Source organism: Lissotriton helveticus, chromosome 1_1 (genome assembly GCF_964261635.1).
Source record: "Lissotriton helveticus chromosome 1_1, aLisHel1.1, whole genome shotgun sequence".
In the NCBI taxonomy this organism is placed as follows: Eukaryota; Metazoa; Chordata; class Amphibia; order Caudata; family Salamandridae; genus Lissotriton; species Lissotriton helveticus.
Genome location: NC_136057.1, coordinates 467279898 through 467301598, shown reverse-complemented (window position 1 = coordinate 467301598; position 21701 = coordinate 467279898). Strand labels below are relative to the sequence as shown.

General features: G+C 47.2%; 1 protein-coding gene and 1 long non-coding RNA gene across 3 annotated transcripts in view; one reads left to right on the top strand and one right to left on the bottom strand.

Annotated features, from left to right (window-relative positions):
• SCUBE1 (signal peptide, CUB domain and EGF like domain containing 1) overlaps positions 1 to 12422 on the bottom strand; it is a 2199864-nt gene extending 2187442 nt beyond the window's left edge. Inside the window, exon 1 of the mRNA XM_078673869.1 lies at positions 12297 to 12422. Within this exon, the coding sequence (XP_078529995.1) occupies positions 12297 to 12327 (31 nt within the window). The 5' untranslated portion in view covers positions 12328 to 12422. The remainder of the gene's footprint in view (positions 1 to 12296) is intronic.
• The window catches only part of LOC144811720 (uncharacterized), a 285596-nt gene that overhangs the window by 30087 nt on the left and 233808 nt on the right, over positions 1 to 21701 (top strand). For both annotated transcript variants that reach the window (XR_013606909.1, XR_013606908.1), the window contains exon 2: positions 18497 to 18581. This is a non-coding gene — a long non-coding RNA (uncharacterized LOC144811720). The remainder of the gene's footprint in view (positions 1 to 18496; positions 18582 to 21701) is intronic.

The following is a 21701-nucleotide window of genomic DNA, read 5'->3' as shown; positions in this document are numbered from 1 at the left end:
CTCTCTCCAGTAAGGCATGCCGTCTTATCTCTTCTCCCTGGAGAATTGCTGGCAGTAATAACACTTCTCTGGATTGTGCAATGATGGCAAACACACAATGCAAACAGAGCATGGGTCTGACTTTGCCATTTTCTTCCGACAGGAAGGACATTTGTTAAATAAAGCTGGCATTTCTGACAGAAAATATTTCTAAAAATTGTCAGAAAATAACTGAAAAAGTTATCAGTGGTCACAAATGTCGAGTAGAGATGAAATAAACCAATTTCTGACCAGAATAATAACAAATTTACAAGTTCAATGCTCCAGGATCCTCACTGAAGGAGCTGGAAAAAAGAACTGACCTAACTGTCAACTGCGGTGCATGATGGGAAAAGGGGGCTCCTGGAGGTCTCAAAGGCACGGTGTCTGGGTGCTGGGAAGTCTTAAAGGCAAGGTGCCAAGTTTTTTGTACTGTGATGGTTTTTCATCTATGCAGCCTATGGGCTAATTGTCTGCTATTACTTATTGTTTTCTCTGAAAATAAAGGGCTGTCTTGGAACATTATTGGAGTGTATGGTCTCTATTACAGTGTTTATATGCAAAATAATTTTCCTTAATGAGAAACCCTTGTTATTTTGGCATATTAGCCTATTTGATTTATAATAGGCTGCATGTTTATATATGTCTGCATGTATATATGTATTTTTTTCAAGGTACTTTGTACTTTCTTGCTTAAACATATATATGTATTTTTGTATATGCTCCGGGGTCCCACACATGGGCGGGGATTATTCAGTGCTTATTGATGAGTATCCCCTGGAACAGAGGAGCTCCTTGGTGTAGTGTGCGCTGGTGAGAATTCTGTCTTTGAGGGATTTCCTCCTTGAGGATTTGATGAGTCGTGGTGTGCGTGGTGGCTGCCTTGTAAGCGGTGCATGTTTCCGGAGTTTAGTTGTTCCTCCAAGTCTTTTTGAGTCGTCTGCAGGAACGTCTGGAATCTTGGAGTGCAGGGGTGATCCAGCTTGCATTCTTGAAGGGGGCGAGTGTGTTGGTGCAGTTCATGATCCATCAGTGGAGGTTGCCTGCTGCGGTATTTGCGCCAGATGTAGTCGGTGGTGGGGTACTGACAAGGGCGGCGTGAGCTGGTCTATGCGGAGGAGGCGGTGGGCATGCTTGTGTACGCTGTTTTTGTTTTTTGGAAGAGAAGTGGATGCAGTGGTGATCAGTCCAGAGGAGTTCCGTGGTGTGGCTGTAAGAGATGCTGTTTTCTCTGGCAAATACACTGTCAAGTGTGTGTCCTTTTGTGTGGATGGGGGCAGTGACTAGTTGATTCAGTCCTTTGTGGGCAAGGTTCTCTTGGAGTGAGGTGGTGATTGAGTTGTCGTGTTTATCCAGGTGGCAGTTTAGGTCTCAGAGTAGGATGTAGTCTGTGGATGCGAGAGTGTGGGGTGCAATGAGGTCAGTGATGGCGTTGGTAAAGGAGCGCAGGGACCAGGCGGCCTGTTGATGAAGGTTCTGCGGAGGGTCGTTTTGGGTTGGTCTGGATCTGTAAGTGAAGGTGCTCCATGAGTCATTGTGTCGTCCGGGAGTCTGGTTATGTAGAGGGTGCTTGTGAGAACGACGGTGATGCCTCCGCCTGGACGGATGGGGCAGTCCTTGCGCAAGATCTTCTATCCGTCGGAATGGTGCAGGCGATATTTGATGCAGAGTTAGCATTGGTCCAGGTTTCCGTGAGGAAGGCGACATCGGGCGAGTAAGTGTGGAGGAGGTCGGGTTGCGGGCGGGCGCAAATGGACTTGCCTTGGCGCGCCTTTGCTATGTGTGGCTACCATTAAGTAGGGATCGGAGGAGGGTGGGTCAGCTGAGAGGTGAGAAATACACACTGGAGAGGGAGGGGCCGCGGGGTCAGCAGCAGGGAAAAATGAGGGAAAGAGTGAAAACGAAGGAAAGAGAGAGAAAGTGAAGAGGAGCAGAGTGACAGGCAGAATGAAGGAAAGGGGGAAAAGGGGCAGAGCAGCAGAAGAGCAGGGTGCTCTCCCACGGGACCACCAAGGGTGAGACCAAGAATGGGACATGGGTCACATGGACTGCATGACTCACCAGTTTCATTGCTGACTCCATAACTGCAGGTCCTGCTGCAAATGGATATGCTACAGCTTGTAGCCCTGGCTGTTGGGGTGCCAGCCTATAAACCGGGGTCCGAGATGATCTAGGATTTTGAGTGCCAAGAAACTGCAGAAGCTGCTCAGGATATCCTAGACCCTTGACCTTCCGCATAGGGTAGAGGCATGGTAAATGTGAATGGACCTTCACTCAATAGCAGCACATTCCTTTCACTCCCTCCCCCAGGCTGCAAATCCATTAAAAGTGCTTGGTGTCCATCTGCTTAAATTGAAGCATAATAGAATTTTGCCTTTGAGACTAAACTTGAATTTTGGAAGGTTTCAGGTATGTATTAGATACCTGACCTGCAGCCCATATCTCCTGTTAGGTCATATGAAAAAATATCCACCACAATAATACTGTGGCACCAAATATCAACAACAAAACCATCAACTTTACTTGCGTATAATTTAAAGTGCAAACATATCAACCACCAAAATATCAACATCGTGTTGGTAAATCTACACTTTGAATTTTTTTTCCAGGAAATATATTTAAAAATATATAATAACGAATTATCAACGTAAAAAATAATTCTTGAATATAAATATAAGATTTAATCTTCAATAAAAAATTACAGTAAATTTATAATTGAATTCTTATATAAAACATTTACTACATACTAAAAAAGAATGTGAATTGTAAAAATATAAACAAATGTATTAAATAGATCATAGATATCATGCATCTGTCGCTGCCACACCGGAGGGCGCTCCTTCTCCCATCTCGCTGCCAAGTCCTGGAACATCCTTCCCCTCCGTACTTCACCATTGCTAACCCATTATAGGCTCTTCGACACATGGCAGCACAGCAGCTGGATATCTTCTCGGGTAACAAGCAGCGCTTTATAAGTGCTGCCTGAATGATAAATTGATTGGAATAATTGTACATTGTTAAAAATATTTACAAAAAGTAACCATTTTAAAATAATTAATAATAAAAAAATAAGCAAATAAAATAATGGGAGAAAGTTTAACTTAAATATTCTCAAAATGTCTTAAAACATTTCCAGGATACAGTAACATCCAACGAACTCCAGTCCAAAGCCATTAAAAAATAGATAACGCAAATATACCATTCTAACTAAAATCTTATCAAAAATGGTTAAAATGTATTCAGCAGTGTGGGGTGAAGGACAATCAAAATAAATATTCTAACTCCGCACTAACAAACACTTGGGAGTTTGGGTGGGGGCGGGGGGGGGTGGTCAGACATTCTATTCTATTTCAAGCCCAAGAAATATTTGGTAAAGTACATACAATGGGATGTCAATTTTATTATTCTAACTCCAGTCTAACAAACACTAAATGAAGTGTATATATGGAGATGAGGTAAAATGTATTTTAATTCCAATTTAAAAATGTGACATTCATTTGGTGGGGATGTGGGGCAAGGCATCGAGTTTACTACATCCAAATAATATAAGTAGCCATTAAAATTGTTTCAGAAATGTAAATAAAATCTTTAGAAATGTACATTTCAATTACATATCCTAATATTTGAAACATCTTTACAATAATTTTTAAAAAATGTACAAATCTCAATTGTTTTTCTATAGCAAAAGCATAATTTAAATGTTTTAAATTTACAAATGTACTTTTCTCAAATAATTAAACTTTAATTTTAAAAACAACTGCCCATTCCCCAATGTATATCCTGCAACCCGTTGAATTTATTATTGTAAATGTATAGTCTGCACAGCTCCCCTAGGGATTTCCCGGTGCATGGCAGACGGAGAGGATGCAGAGAATGAAGTGAGCGGGTTAGAAGAGCCAGGTTTTTATGCCCCTGCGAAAAGCAGGAAGGGGCGGTCAGTTCCTGACTGAACTGGAAGGGAGATCCAAAGTTGCAGGCCTAGATAGGCAAAAGAACGCCCCTTGATACGGCAGGCAGAATCTCTGTACAATGAACTGGGTCTGTTGCGAGGATCTCAAAGAACGAGATGGGTGGTATGGAGGAACCGAATCCAAAACGTATTTAGGACCATCTCCGGCTTTTGCCTTGAACATTTAGCATGGAGCTTTAAACTTAATGCGATTTGAGACAGTAAGCCAGTGCAGCTCACAGAGAAGGTTAGAGACTGAGGCAAATTTGGGAAATCGATAAAGAAGCCTAGCAGCAGAACTCTGCACAAGCTGCAGTCGATGGATGGTAGACTTGTCGGCTCCCAGGTACAATACTTTGCCGGAATTCAGACTCGAGATAATGAGAGCTTGAATCACTGTCTTTTGTGCAGAAAAGGGAATCCACCAGTGGATCTTTTTAAGCCATTTAAGTACTGCAAAGCAGGTGGCTGTCACCTTAGCCATTGTGGCTTCATTGATAATGATCCATCCATAATGAAGCCCAGGTTCTTAACCTTTATCCAAAGGTGTGGGTGGAACATCTAAAGAGACAGGCCAATGATGTGGGCCCCAAAGGTTGGGCTTCTTGTCCATAATCATGACCTTTGTTTTATCCCTGTTGAGCTTGAGTAGATTGTTATGCTTCCAAGAGGAAATCTGACTCAAGCACTAGCTAAGGTCCAAAGGCCCATGCCCCTGAGCAGATGACAAAGAAAAGATAATCTGGGGGGCGTGGCCTGGCGTCGATGTGAATGGCCGCCTATCTCGAGGCTCCGCCGATCCCCTTCTTTTTCAAAATCCGCTAAAATCCGTACCCATTCCAGCCCTGCTGGAGGTGGAGGTGTGCTGAAGGATCCCTCCCCCCTTGGCATCGATTGTGGCACTCTGCTTGGCTTTACACCTGAGTCGCAGGCGGTCTGTTGTCCTCCGGCTGTATGAGGGAGACGCCGGAGCCTACAGCGCGGCCTGAACATTAGGAAAAGTCCCAGATGTCAGGCCTACTCAGCCTGTGCACTGCCGAAGCTCCGGCGACTCCCGGCGACTGGAGCCCGTTGGTGTGTCTGGGGTACCTGGGCCCCCCATCTGTTGGACCGGGGGCGGCGAGTGCTGGCTGAGGGCCGCCCATAGACGGTCGTTCGCTGGGCCCGGGGTAGCGTGAGCGGCCCAAAAAGAGAACCTGGTAGAGTGTGAGGCCTTACGCTCCGTGGCCTCTCTGTCGCTGCCGGCCCGAGAGTTCTTTCTGCCCCTGAGTGCCCCCCCCGTGTGGATGGCTGCGGGGCCGCGCTGAGGCCGGCTGTGGGGGCAGATTCACTGCGGGCCTCCGGACTAGAACTCTCTGCTAGCCACTGACGGCTCCTACCGCGGGCGGGCCGGGTCTCAGGCAAGACCCCGGCTTTGCAGCCTTGGGCGGCCCGCCGCAGGGACAAACCTGCCTGCCCACATTGGTTGGTGGAGAAGAGGGGGGTGCACACGTCGGTTGACCCACGCAAAGAGGCTCACAGGACCCTGGAAACGACCGTTCCGGCCACTCTAAACTTTCCTGCTGGCTTCTCCCACCGGGCACTGAATCCTTTTTGGGCACCCGAGCTTAGGAAATGTCTTACGCCTGAGTCAACGCCCTACTACGGGAGGTGGTGGGGGATCGTGAGAGGTGACAACGGGTGTGGCCTGGAGCAGGTTGTTGCGAAAGGTTCCTGGGCCATTCCGGGCCCTGACATTGCCAGCCAGCGACTATCCTTGCGGGGTGTGAGGCACGAGGAGACACCCCCTGCTGGAGAGATCGACGGGAGGGCGTGGATGGTGCGTGCTGTCCCTGGTTTGGGGTCTTGAACGATTGTGGCTGAACTTTCCGGACTGACCCCGGGACGGGATTAGTGTCGCACTGCTTCGGAGTCGCAGAGTGACGCTCTGCTGGGCCGGGGTGCTGGGGCCCTCCTTTGCTGATCCCCTGTTCTGGCTGCGAGGGGTCTGTACCTCCCACGAGCTATCATGAGGCCCAAGACTACTGTCCCCACGCAATCCAACAAATTGGACAAATATGCCGTCCAGAAGGGGACCCCCCCTAAAAGGGGTGCGGCGGATGAGGCGGGTTCCCCTAAAGAGCCATCGCTTGCCTCTATCATGGCGGCTATACAGTCCCTGGGCACTAATCTCGAGACTAAAATAGACAGAGTATCCATTGAGGTCAACCTTCTCCGAGCGGACCTTAACAAGACATCTGACAGAGCACGTGCCAATGAAGACGGCCTCAGGGAGCTTCAGACTGCCACTAAATCACTAGAGACCCGGGTCAATGAGCTGGTCCACCAACACCGACAGACGGCCCTCAGGCTTGAGGACCAGGAAGGGCGGGCCCGGAGGAACAATATACGCGTAGTGGGTGTTCCGAAGGAAATGGAGGGGCCAAGCGTGGAGCTTTTCCTTGAGGACCTTATACTCAACCACCTGAAACCTAAGCGCCTTTCTCGAATCTTCACCATTGAAAGTGCACATCGGGCGCCCATTCCTAAGCCGAAACCGGGCGCACCACCTAGAACTATCATTGTGAAGGTCCTGAACTATCGCGATAGAGATGCCATCCTACAAGCGGCTAGGCTCTCGGGTGATCTTCTTTATGAAAATGCCACTATCCGTTTCTTCCCGGATTTCACACTACAGGTACAGAGGGAGCGCCGTAAGCGCCGTACCTTTACCGGTGTCAAGGCAGCACCACGTGAAAAAGGGATCAAATATATGATGTACTTCCCAGCCAAACTTAAGGTTATCGCCGGTGGCAAATCCCTATTTTTTACGAATCCCTCTGATGTACAGAGTTGGCTGGATAAGGGGGCACCCAGGAATCCGGACAGCCAGGATGGGGGCAGCTGGAGGAATACGCAGGCAGCTTCACCTGGTTCGACAACGGGACAGTCGGATGCAGGGGGCCGGAGTCAGCGCTCCTGGAGATCACGATCGGCCAGTCCTCGTGGGGACGTTCTCCATGAGACAGAATAGTGGTTACGGAAATGGACTGAAAGGAGTGACCCTCTACGAACTGTAACGTATTAAACAGACTGCTCATAGTGGTCATGCCCTTTTCCTCGGGGGAGCAGTCGGGCGGCATGTGGTTGCTGTACTGGGCTGCCGCCTAGTGATTAGTCGGGGAGTATATATGTGCTGCTTCCCTTGGGCAACTGACTGCGTGGGGTATATTTGTTAAGAACATGTTGGGACAGTGTTTAACTCTGTTAGTGCAGCCCCCGCCTGGGGGCTACCTGCTACGATGGCTAGAGAGCTGGGCTGCTACAATATCCTAAGTTGGGGGTTGGTGGAGGCGGGAGCTTGGGCTGACGCACGTTCCCCTTAGCATCACGCTTCTAGTGGAGAGGAGCCTGTCTCCACTCTAAGTTGGGGTTTCTGGGCGAAAGGCGCTCTGCTAATTGGGGATGTGGGTAGTTGTACACCTATGGAGCAGGGATGCAGGGAGAGGGGCCTGATTGGGGAGAAAGTGGGGGTGGGATCTGGTGGGGTGTTTGGACGGGATGGGTGGACAATGACGGGGGGAGTTGGGGGGCGGGGGTTGGGCTTGTTTGGTGTTGTCACTCATGATGAAAATGACTGTTGTATACTGTGGTACCGGTTGTGGCGGGGTTTTGCATGCATTTCACCAGATCTTCCGACATGGGGTGGGATAAAAGCCTTAAAATTCTGAGTTGGAACGTTAACGGGCTGGGGACAAGCTGAAGAGAACAATAGTCTTGCAATTTCTTAAACGGCACGCGCCTGATGTGGTCCTGCTGCAAGAGACCCACCTTCTGGGCAACAGATGTCACGCTCTTAACAGGTTTGGCTACTCCCTTGTTCTGCACGCTGGCTTGTCCTCTGGCTCCCGAGGGGTTGGCATTATGATACGCCGCGGCCTGCCCCTATCCATTGACCACACTGAGACAGACTCACTGGGTAGATATGCAGCTCTTTCAGGCCAATGGGAGGGAGGTACACTTAACCTAGTTACTTGCTATGTCCCACCTGGATTGCAAACCCAGTCCTTTCAGGCTTTAGGGAAGCGCCTCCTCTCCCTTCCAGAGGGTCGACTTTTTGTTGAAGGCGACTTTAACGCAGTAGTCTCAGGTCACTATGATAGACATCCCCCTAGAGATCTTCCCCCTGGTCAGCTGTGGCTTGCTGATTATGCGGATACTTTTGGTCTCACGGACCTCTGGCGCTTTAAACATCCTGCCGACAGGCAATACACCTTTCTATCTGGTCCCCACCGCTCCTTCTCCTGCTTGGATTATATCTTTACTCCTCTACAGTGCGGTACGGTTGTCCGCGAGGCCACCCATCTGGCCCGTAGAATATCAGACCATTCCCCTCTGCTGCTCCACATCACGGTAGGGAACGAGCGAGAGGGCATGGTAGCTCCGATCAGTGCCTGGCATCTCTGAAATCCGGAAACCCGTAAGGTCCTAGCTAAGGTGATGGACCGTTACTTTGAGGAAAATGATGGCACAGTAGAGTCCTCAGCCATACTATGGGAGGCCTTTAAGACGGTGTTGAGGGGGGAGGCCCTATCGGTGATTGCCGGCCGCCGAAGAGAGCGGGAGGCACAGATTCTTAAAGTGGAGGGGGACTTGCATGCCCTTGAGGCGGCGGTGCTCGTTAGTGACGACCCTGAAGATGAGCACCGACTGCACCTCAAACGTGAGGAATACAAGGCGCTGGCCACGGATGCGGCGCAAACCACCCTGAGAGATAGGGAGGGGAGGATTTACGATCAAGGAGACAAGGCAGGCAAACTTATTGCATGGCTGGACAAGAAACAGCAGTCACGTAATGTGGTAGCGGAAATTTTGACGGACTCCGGCACGGTGGTAATGGAACCCAGAGAGGTGGTACAGGAGTTTGAGAAACACTATCGACTGGTGTACAGTAGAGGGTCTGACCGGCCGGAGGAGGACTCTGTCGATTTTGTTGGCAGATATCCGCATGCCTACCCTTACGGAGGTGGAGAGGGAGCTTTTGGAGGCCCCTCTCTCGGTAGAGGAGCTGAGCAGGGCCATATCCGATCTGCGGTCTGGAAAGGCTATGGGACCTAATGGACTCCCTATCGAGCTGTATAAGATCAAAGCTGACGGCCTTAGTCCATACCTTAAGAGAATGTTCGAGGACAGTAAAGAGCAGGGCATGTTACCCAGGGATCAACGGATAGCTACCATAGTAGCTATTCCAAAGGAAGGCAAACCTAGAAACCTTTGTGCCTCCTATAGGTCGATCTCCCTGCTCAACTCTGAACCCAAGATCCTCGCTAAAGTCCTAGCAAATAGACTCCGACCAGTCTTGTCGACACTGGTCCATCCGGACCAGTCTGGGTTTATGCCATGCCGGAACACTGCGCTTAACCTCCGCCGCGTGCAGGGAGTGGTGGGGCGCTGCCATACTCTCCGAGAGGCCGCTGTCCTAGTGTCCCTGGATGCGGCCATGGCCTTCCACACTCTGGAATGGCCATACATGATGGCGGTCCTCCGGAAGATGGGTTTTGGACCCGAATTCATTGGATGGGTCTGCCTCCTTTACTCGAAGCCACTCGCCAGAGTTACTGTCAACAATAAAATATCTGAGGTGTTCGCCCTGGAGAGGGGAACGCGACAGGGGTGCCCACTCTCACCGCTGCTTTTTGCCTTGTCCCTTGAGCCCTTAGCGGCCTGGATCCGACGGGACCTCTCCATAAAGGGGATCCGTTGGGCTGACAGCTGGGAGGACAGGATCTCGCTTTATGCGGACAACATCCTTCGACCAGTCTTGTCGACACTGGTCCATCCGGACCAGTCTGGGTTTATGCCATGCCGAAACACTGCGCTTAACCTCCGCCGCGTGCAGGGAGTGGTGGGGCGCTGCCATACTCTCCGAGAGGCCGCTGTCCTAGTGTCCCTAGATGCGGCCATGGCCTTCCACACTCTGGAATGGCCATACATGATGGCGGTCCTCCGGAAGATGGGTTTTGGACCCGAATTCATTGGATGGGTCTGCCTCCTTTACTCGAAGCCACTCGCCAGAGTTACTGTCAACAATAAAATATCTGAGGTGTTCGCCCTGGAGAGGGGAACGCGACAGGGGTGCCCACTCTCACCGCTGCTTTTTGCCTTGTCCCTTGAGCCCTTAGCGGCCTGGATCCGACGGGACCTCTCCATAAAGGGGATCCGTTGGGCTGACAGCTGGGAGGACAGGATCTCGCTTTATGCGGACAACATCCTTCTATACCTGACTAATCCCCGTAAATCTCTAATTGTTGCCTTGGACATTTTTACTAGCTTCTGGCGTACTCTGGTTACAGTATAAATTGGAGTAAATCAATCCTGTATGTCCTCCAGGGGGGCCCACCGGCTGTACCCCGTGGTTGCCCGATTTCTATAGCTGACGACTGGTTCAAGTACTTGGGGGGGTCTATATTTCCAAGACTGCGAGCACAAGCTATGCGATGAATCTCTCCCCACCCTCCACCCCCTACCCCCCTGCAGAGGTTCCGAAGGGACTCTGCCGCGTGGCGCAGGCTCCCATTGTCCCTTTTTGTTAGGGCATTGTTGTTTAAGATGATGGCCCTGCCCAGATTCTTGTATGCACTGCAGAACCACCCGGATCTGGTGCCGCAGTCCTACTTTGCTACACTCGAAGCCTCACTCCGAGAGCTGCTATGGGCAGGAGCACCCCGCATATCCCTTCAAAAGCTAACGCTTGGCTGGTTTGATGGGGGTATTGCCCTACTTGATATCCGTAAGTACTACTGGGCAGCACACCTCTCCGCCATCAACCAAGGCATATATTGTGCTGGAGATGAACCCGGATACGGGATGGACCGTTGGCTGCTACCGGGGGGGGAACTATGAAAGAGCGCTTTACTCTAAGCCGGGTAGGTTCCCGCTTACCGGGCCCACCAAACACTCTGTGCAACTCTAGCACGTGGTGCAGAAGAAGTTGGGTTGGGCAAATACCATTACAATGTCCACTCCACTATGGGCCTCTGAGAGTTTGGGCGGCCTGCACCACACGAAAGGGTTCCGTGGCTGGGACCTAATCGGGATTTCTCATGTCCGAGACTTGTGGGTACTCAAAGGGGTTGTATCGTTCGAACACCTCCAGCAGACCTATGAGCTTGCCCCAAGGGAATTTTATCGCTACTTTCAGGTTCGCCACTCCCTTCAATCCAACATTCCTCCTGGGACCCTTCCTCCAGCGGCCTACGCCCTAGAGGATAGATTACTAGATGGCCACATCCCTGACCACGGCATCTCCCTCACTTACAAGAACATCGTTAATAACTCCCCTGAGCTGCTGCATACTCTTAAAGGGAAATGGGAGGCGGACGGGTTGGAAATCGATGAAGAGGAATGGAATGGAGCTCTGGCATCTCCTAGGGAGGTGGCTATATCGGCCAGACTCCGTCTTATTCAACTTAAAATACTTCGAGTGTACATTTCAGGCACAAGGCTGCGACTGATGGGCCGTGGCTCTGACGTGCTTTGCTGGAGGGGATGCGGGGAGGCGGGGTCCTTTTTCCATATTTTGTGGGAATGCCCTCTCATACATACATCAATGCATGCATGAGGTTTGGGGGGTGCAATTGCGAGTGGAGGCTAAACGTTGCCTGCTGAATATATGGGAACCCACTGATCTGTCTGTACGGGGTAAGACGTGGGCTACACTTGGCTTTGTGATCGCAAAACGGAATGTAGCGAGACTCTGGGGGGCGGGGGGGGGCTGGTGCGCCACCAAAGGTTGATCCATGGAAAAAAGACGTGGATTGGTGCATGATTCAGGAAAAGACAGTTTATGTGGCGAGGGGCTGCCCACAGAAATGGGCTGACATTTGGTCCAGCTGGAATGAGTACAGAGGACACATCTGCGAGCCCCCAGTGACACCTAGGGTTGACGATCCACTCGAAATACAGCATACTTGATGTAATCCTGATCACTGTAAAGTTTGTATCTGTTGTTGCATGCGCTGAGCCCTGCTTTGATCTGGTACGAAAATGCGAATGATGCTTACACTGTGATGTACACCATTGTTTTATCTATGGAGGTAATAAAAGTTTATTTAAAAAAATAAAATAAAAAAAAAGGTAATCTGGGTGACAGCATAGGAAAAAGGGGGCAGCCCACTACTTTCTACCACATCCGCTAACAGTTGGATATAAATGTTGAACAACATCGGGCTTACCACCGAGCCTTGCTGAACTCTAGAATAAAGGGCTTGGGCATTGGACCTAGCAGTTGAAGAGAAAACCTGAAAGGATTGGTTTTTAAGAAAAGAACGGAACCACTCCAAGGCCATACCTTCAACACCAAGTGCCATCAGTCCATCCATATGATGTGGTTTCAAAGGCAGCACTACGATCTAATGGGATGAGTGCAGCTGTTTCTCCCTCATCCAAGTGCTGCCTTAACAACTCGATTACCCTGAAACCGAATAATCACACAATTCAAAATGTTTAAAAAATAAACATTCATTTTTGGCAAACAGGTAACATAACTATTAGATTAATCAATTAATATATATTGAAGACTACCCACCCTATCTGCCAAAAAACTACATCCCAAAAAAAAAATAGTTTGTAAAGTTATAAAGCAAGTAAACAAATAATGTAAAACATTTCAAATTTAACATTAAACAGTTAAAAGAAATTAATATACATTTTGAAAACTATTCTACCCACTAACATAAAAAATGACAAACATAAACAACAATATGGCGCAAATATTATTTTAAACTTCAATATTATTGTAAGAAAGTACAAAAAAATACTTTGGGATATTTGTCCACAAATCTTATGTAGTCACAATATTTAGACTGTGATATTAAGGTAGGATACTGTAGAGTTCCTAGGGCAACTTCAACATATGTTTAAAAAATACATAATGCAAATGTTTCAGTAGAAGAGATTGTCACTCAATGTACAAAAATACAAAATAGTGTTTTATTAAATATTTTCTATATTGATGTCATATTTAACTTATTTTGACAGAGAAATTACTGTATCATACTTAACATACTTATCATACTACATGCATACTGCACTCATTCACATACTCCTACATTCAGATCACATATTTAATCAAATTCTTTGGAAAACATTCTTTACATTTGATTTATAAGGATTATGAATGGGTGATGGTACAGCAAAATACCAGACAACAATTCAAAGGAGACATACACTAATACGGATGAGACTAAATATATATGTCAACTCTCCACACTTCGAAAAATGAAAAGAAACAGGTGATTAAGAATGGGAAGCCAATCCATCTGGTATGATGATGTACACAATATCAATATGCCGATTGCCACGAGCCTATTAGTGTCTAGTTATATTGCTTATACTTACTGTCTGATTACCTTGTGCCTTGATTATACTAACAATAAAGATTTTTTTTTTAAAAGAATAGGAAGCCAAGCTAACCCAAGAATAAAACCACAGTATTTGTCACCACAGAGACCAAAAAGAGGTGATTAGAACGTTGTCCATGCCTTTAAAGATGTTAAAGGAAAGTGTATCATGCCTCTACTGATAAAAAGTGGAAATGTGAAAGTGGAGCAATAGATATTGTAATGCTGGCCTATGCTATACAGCTTACCTAGTGAAGATATGATGCCTGACACCGGGTAAAGTATATTCTTATGCCGGTACCGTTGAAAGGGAAATTTTTGGATCCTACATGAATTAATAAACTGTATGAGAGAGTATTCTCAGCGTAATTTGTAGGCAAGGTAATACATGATGCGGCCAAATAGCTTCCCTAAGTATATATCCACCGGGAAGCTCATATGATGCTTCTGAATGGTTAAATAATGCCAACGTGCTTCTGAATGGTTAAATGATGCCAGCATGCATGGGATTTTCTAATTGTAACCTGGTCCCAAGATAGAGATTTAACAATGAAGTTTAAGATTTTCTGTGAAACTGAATTGTAGTCTAAAAATGTTAAAAAATGACAATGCAAATTATGCCCGAATGCAAATGTCCAAGAACATGCCTACCTTAGTAAAGTCATGTGTTGGTAGGGCGACAAGCTATGTACCTAGAATATAAGCTGATTAGTGCACAACAGAAGGGTAATCCTATGGACAGAGAGTATTGTCGGAAAGTTCATTGTGACACTGAATGTTGCAAGTAAAGTAGAGTGTTTAACCCCTTCCATGCTCATGACGAGCTGAGCTCGTCATGAGTTGCACCGCTCGCATGCTCATGACGAGCTCAGCTCGTCATGTAACGCGGTTTTAAAAAAAAAAGCCGCACAGCGCGAAAAAAGCCGCCGCACGCATGCGGTTAAACGTGTATGTAACGGGGATGATGCTAGCGCTTATAACGTCTAGATGCACTAAACAGAAAATGGAAGCCTGCAATAGTTGTATATGGGTCTCGAAAATCTATAAAGTAGTCACGCAGACTTCAGAGTTTGTGCATAAGCAGTATTCTAGAAATTAGTACTGATGGTGATACTGTGCAATCAGGTTTTAAAGTGGGATCCGAATATCGTGCGATGTTCAGTCGCACCCTGAAGCTGTCAGCTGCAGCGAAGCTGAAACTATCAGCCGCAGTAGGACTATGTAAAAACGGGGCCTCCGAGCGTGCTGTGGCTCTGAAAAATGCCACACGCCAATGAAATGAAATTAAATGAAATGAAAAGGAGTTTTGTAGAGCGCGATTGCTGCCCTGAGGCGTCCGAGGGCTAAAGTAAAGTGGTGCTACCTGATGAACGCGGTCAGCAGATTTAATTAATCATATGTATTCAAGAGGAAGGTTTTAAGCTGTTTACGGAAGGAAAGCAGATTGGAGTTGGACCCGAGTTGAAGGGGAAGCGAATTCCACAGCTTGGCCGCATTATACGAAAACGACCTGCCACCTGCTCTCGATCTACTAATTTTGGGAACTATGGCCAAAAAGGCATGAGCTGACCGGAGCAGTTTGCTCGGATGGTATGGGGTGATTAAAGAGTGATTAATCACCGGGACAGTCTGCCAATAGGCTTGATGGGAGATACACATAGATTTAAAGTTGATTCTCTCCCTGACCTGGAGCCAATGCAGGCTCCTCAGCCCAGGTTTTGCTGAGAGTCTGCGAGGAAGATGAAGCGTGCGTGCGGCGCAATTTTGAATCAGCTGGAGTTTCCGCAGGGTGTACTCTGGAGCACCTAAGTACAAGGCGTTGCCGAAATCAAGGCGGGACTGGATCAGGCCTTGAATGACAATTTGCTTGGCATCAAAAGGTAAGAGAGGGAGAATCTTTTTTAAGAGTCTAAGGATACCAAAACAGGTGGCTGATAGCTTGATTGCCTGGGTATTAAGGGTCAGGGACTTATCAAGCCAGACACCAAGACTTTTTATATTGTCTTTAGGTGTAGGTGGCTTACCCAGGGCACGGCTCTTACCTTGTGGTGAAATTAATTACGTCCTCAGCTCGCGCTTTTGTTTGACGTGATGCGGTCCAACTCCGGTCCAGGATGCTAGGAACACAAAGTCTTGATGGCGCGATATTTAAAGAACGGACAAGAGTCACGTTAACATCACGTGTTATACTCTATACGTATGATGTTAATTCGCATCGACACACCGGTTGCCATTTTAAGAAGGTCAGTTAATGCACCAAAGGAAAGGGTGTGTGTGACTAAATGATGGGTACTTAAGGCAGTTTATACAAGGCTCTGTTAAAACAGAGGAAAGTCAATTCCTTCTCCTATGTACAACAGGGTATACTTATTCTTTGAAGACCTGTGTATTTAGTCATTACCACGATGGCTGCCATCTTGGGACAGGTCAATCAGAAAAACTGAATGCACTAGATAAAAGGGTGCGTGGTAGAAAGAACGTCATGTGCTGATGAAATACTGAGAATGAGGACGATATGATACTAAATTCAGCGCATATACTTATAGTGACAATAAAGGCTATAGAGGAATCTAACTATAGAGTGTCTGAACATGTGAAATATTAAATTGCTATTTAACATGAATTCCCCTCGTGGCTATAAAAACTGGGATACTACAAATACCAAAAACCACTACGAAAAATTTAATGATAATGTGGAACACGTATAAGAATAGATGAATTGAAATATGTATGCACATAAGCAATCATTTAGACCACTAGTCGGTCCGAACCAGATTGCTTGTACTTGGGTCAAATTAAATAAAAGTCTCATGATTGGATGTTACAGCCAGGAATTTAGGGGGGGTGGTGGCAGAAGGAAAAAGAGGGGGGAATGCGGGGGAGGGGGAAGAGGGGAAAGGTATGGAGAGGGGAGGGAGAGGACTGGAGTGAAAAAGGGAGGGGTACCACGATCAGGTGGAATTAGCCATTGTTGAACCGTATGGCTTGATCCCACTAAATTTCCAGGTTTAATCCATTTACATGTGTATCTAGAGTGAAGATCCAAAACACTTCTTTGCATTTGCGGACTTCCTCAGAATCTATACCAGGTTTGTTGTGTATCTTTTCTAGGATTAACCATCTGATGTCTTCCGATGTGTGATTGTTTTCAATGTAATGTTTGACTATGGGGGCCAGAGTTTTCTTGCTTTTGATGGCCGGCCGATGTTCCGTCCATCGTTATCGTAATAAAGCTCAGAACATTCACAAATTGTAAAACCAACAATGTGGTGTATCTGTTATTTTGTCCTTGTGAGAAAGGCTATGTAGGCAAAACTTCACGCCAATTTTCCACACACTTGACGGAACATCGGTTGGCCATCAAAACAAAGAAAACTAATCAAGCCATATGGTTCAACAATGGTTAATTCCACCTGATCGTGGTGCGCCCCTCTTTTTCACTCCCGTCAACTCCCTCGCCTCCCCTCCTCCCCTTCCCCACCCCACCTTTTTTCTTCTGCCACCACGCTCCCCGTCCCTTCCCCTCACCCCACACCCCCCCCCCTTTTCCTTCTGCCACCACCTCCCCTTCTCAAATTCCTGGCTGTAACATCCAATCATGAGACTTTTATTCAATTTGACCCAAGTACAAGCAATCTGGTTCGGACCGACTAGTGGTCTACATGATTGCTTATGTACATACATATTTCATTTCATCTATTCTTATATGTGTTCCACATTCATGTTACGTTTTTCGTAGTGGTTTTTGGTATTTGTAGTATCCCAGTTTTTATAGCCACGAGGGGAATTCACGTTAAATAGCAATTTAATATTTTACATGTTCAGACACTCTATAGTTAGATTCCTCTATAGCCTTTATTGTCCCTATAAGTGTATGCACTGAATTTAGTAACGTATCGTCCTCTTTCTCAGTATTTCATCAGCACATGACATTCTTTCTAGCACGCACCCTTCTATCTAGTGCATTCAGTTTTTCTGATTGACCTGTCCCAAGATGGCGGCCATCTTGGTAATGACTACATTCAGAGGTCTTTAAAGAATGAGTATACCGTATTGTACATAAGATATGGAATTTACTTTCCTCTTTTTAACAGAGCTTTGTATAAACTTCCTGAAGTACCGATCGCTTCGTCACAAACACCCTTTCCTTTGGTGCATTAACCGACCTTCTTAAAATGGCGACTGGTGTGCCGATGCGAATTAACATCATACGCATAGAGTATAACATGTGATGTTCACGTGACTCTCGTCTGTTTTTTAAATATCGTGCCATCTAGACTTTGTGTTCCTAGCATCCTGGACCGGAGTTGGACCACATCACGTCAAACAAAAGCACGAGCTGAGGACTTCGTGAATTTCACCACAGGTAAGAGCCATATACCAGCGTGTTTATTCTGGGTACACAGCTCGTCGCCCTACCAACCTATGACTTTACTAAGGTAGGCATGTTCTTGGACATTTGCATTAGTGCATAATTTGCATTGTCATTTTTTAACATTTATAGACTACAATTCAGTTTCACAGAAAATCTTAAACTTCAATGTTAAATCTCAACCTTGGGATCCGGTTACAATTCGAAAATCCCATACATGCTGGCATCATTTAACCATTCAGAAGCACTTTGGCATTATTTAACCATTCAGAAGCATCATATGAGCTTCCCGGTGGATATATACTTAGGTAAGCAATTTGGCCGCATCATGTATTACCTTGCCTCCAAATCATGCTGAGAATACTCTCTCATACAGTTTATTAATTCATGTAGGATCCAAAAATGTCCCTTTCAACTGTACCGGCATATGAATATAAACTGTATAGCATAGGCCAGCATAACAAGATCTATTGCTCCATTTTCACATTTCCACTTTTTATCAGTAGAGGCATGACACACTTGCCTTTAACATCTTTAAAGGCATTGACAACGTTCTAAGCACCTCTTTTTGGTCTCTGTGGTGACAATAAATACACCCTCTGTGGTTTTATTCTTGGGTTAGCTTGGCTTACTATTCTTTGTTGTCTGGTATTTTGCAGTCCAGATTTTTTACTGTGGGGAGTCAGTTTAGCTTGATTATAAATGTGGAAGAGGCTACTTTAGCCCTTATTGTAAGAGACACTCACTAATGTCAATCAATGTAATTTTCATTCACAGAGAAATACTTGGGAAGTGGCATTCCTGAAGAAGGCAGACCTCTGCCCAAACGCGCACAGATGAACTGCTGCCACATCTCTTATTGGTACATTCTTTGATTGTATATTCTATTGTGATCAATAATGGGATGCTGTATCATCACCCATTCATAATCCTTATAAATTAAATGTAAAGAATGTTTTCCAAAAAATGTAATTAAATGTGTCATCTGAATGTATGGGTATGTGAATGAATGTAGTATGATAAGTATGATACAGTAATTTCTCTGTCAAAATAAGTTAAATATGACCTCAATATAGAAAATATTTAATAAAACACTATTTTGTATTTTTGTACATTGAGTGAAAATCTCTTCTATTGAAACATGTAATATTTTTTTTTTGTCCAAAATAGACAGACAATGCTATTACATAACATCCCCTTCAGCAAAATCACATGGAATATATAACAAATAGTCAAATGTATTCCAAAAATTCAAATACTTCAGAGTCTCCAGATCACTGGGAAGAGGTCAAACAATATCAAAAAGAAACAAAAGAAGAAAGAAAAGAGAAAACGAATACAAAGGAAATAAACCACATCCTTACACATGATGTAGTCCTAAGTTACACAGTCGTGTTGGGGTAGTGCATCCTCTTCTGGTCACCATTCAGCCCGCCCCCCTCATCCTCCCGCATCATTACTCCGCATCAGTCACTCTTATTCAGTAAAAATAGACGCAGTGGCTCCCAAATGTCTCTCGGCCTTGAAATTATTGGCAATTCTTCTGCATATGTTTCCAGGTTTTCTAACCAATGTTCGACTTTCGGTTGACATCTGCACCCCCCCCCCCCACACACACACACAATCGCCGCTTGCCATGTCGCCAGTAACAAAGCCAGTCGCACAAATCTACCGCTCACTCCCTTAATGTGTGGTACGCAGCAAAGCAAACAAACAAGCGGAGTGCACTGAAGCTCCACAGGCACCATGTCTTTTTTATTTAGGTTTAAAGTATTTTATTGCATTATGGAAAACAATACAAACAAATGAATACAGTCGTCTCAAAAGAGGTAGTGCAAAGTTTCCGCCACAGGAGCGCAACCAGCGCGCTAGATACTGCAATTATAACATCCCTCAGAGCATGGTGCCAGGTGCGCATGAGGTGACGACAGTTTCAAGAACCAACACCCCCTTCCCCAACCCCCCCCGTCCCTCCCCCGGATCCCCTTCCTCCCTCCCCCCGTACTGTGTCGATGTCGCACCACCTCTGCAACGTGCCCACCCCTTTCGCCCGACAATCCTCCCGGGTATATTAGGTGGATGGGGTAGCCAGGGATGTTAGCCGTAGCAGCCGGAGATATCGGGGACAGGTAATTTCTTTGAATTCTGACTGTAATAAGGTATGGAATGGCAGCCACAGCTCTTCAAACTTATCCACCTCACCCGCCACCATGAGGGACAACTTCTCCATTCCCAGAACATGCCACAACCTATGTAACCAACCAATAGTGGTGGGGAGCGTGGTGGTGCGCCAGTAGATGAGTATGTTCTGGACCGCCGAGCCCAAGGCGATCGCTATCTGTCTACCCTTTCTAGATTTTAGAGGATACATCAGGCCGTTGGGCAAGCCCAGCAGGACATAGGCGGGGAAGCGAGGCAGTTCAATGTCAAAGCACTGGTCTATCTCGTCTAAGACCTCCTTCCAATAGGGCCTCATTCAAGGGCAATCCCATAGGACATGTGTAAGTGTGCCGATCTGTCCACAATCTCGCCAACAGGTGTTCACAATGTTACGATTCATTTCATGCAATCTCTCTGGTGTGTAGTACCAGTAGGTGGATATCTCAGTGAACGTTTCTGTGAGTCCGGTATGGTACGCCGAGTGGCGTGCCCGGTAGGAAATGTGGTCCCAATCCGCGTGGCTCAGCGCCCTTCCCAGCTCCCTTTCCCAGCGGTCCCGCCCGGGGTTGTAGATGTGGAAGGGGGGGGCTGCAGGAGCTTATATAGATCTGAGATGAGTTTGGAGTCCGAGGAGCGCGTCGCCAGCCACTTCTCGTAAGGCGTGAGCTTCCGGTCAGCTAAGTCACGCACCTGCGGCTGAAGCGCCCAGTGACGCGCCTGCATATACCGCATCCGTTCGGTCTCAGGCAGGTGGTATTCCCGTCTGAGATCCTGGAATGATATGGCGCCATCCGGGCCGTACATGTGAAACAGCGCACTGCATCTAGCCGTCCGCCAGTGCGCGAAGGCTCCGGGTTCCATCCCAGGATGGAAGTCCGGGTTCTCGACCAGTGGTGTAAACGGTGATGGAAAGGTGGTGAGCTCATGCTTAGTATTCACGGCGTCCCAGACTCGTAGCGGGACTCGCGTGATAAAGGACGCGTAGAGGTTGGGGGGACGGTGAGCTCTGCGCAGGAAGGGTACCTCCTGCAGAGTCCTGCCCGCCACAGCCTGGTCCTGGAACAACCAGTGCTTATCAGATTCCCACTTGCTCCACTCCACCAGATACCGTAGTTGCGCCGCCTGGAAGTATTTGTGTAGATCCGGTATACCAAGTCCTCCGGACTCAGGTGCCAGCGTGGACAAGGCTCTCTTGAGTCTGGGTTTGCGCCCCTGCCAGACAAAGCGTGCGATTTCCGCCTGAGCCTGTCCAATCCACCCCTTCGGGGGTTGAAGTGGTAGGGCCCGAAATAGATATAGCACCTGCGGTAAGAGAGTCATCTTCACCGTGGCTACTCTGCCCAGCAACGACAGTGTTCCTTTGTTCCAGCGGGTCAATTCCTCCTTAATTTTTCTGCCTAAGGCTGCGTAATTGGCTGTCACCATGGCAGGTAAAGAGGGCGCCAGTAGTATGCCCAAGTAGGGCACCAGGTCCTTAGACCAGCGCATGGGGAAGAGGCCCTGTAACTCGAGTCTCGTGGCGGTGGACAGCGAGATGTCAAGGGCTGCCGATTTCCCCATATTCATCTTGAAACCCGCTACTGTGGCGAAGGATTCCAACTCGGCGACGCAAGCAGGGAGCGCCTTTCTCGGATCTTGAAGTGTCAGCCTATACGCGGATGACGTGATTCTAACGGTGTGGACATACCTCCCCATCCGAACGCCCGACGCATCCGGATTCTAACGAATCCTCTGGGCAAATGGCTCCATATAGAGAGCGAAGGGTAGCGGTGACAATGGGCACCCTTGTCTGGTGCCCCGCTCTATCGCAAATTTTTGGGAG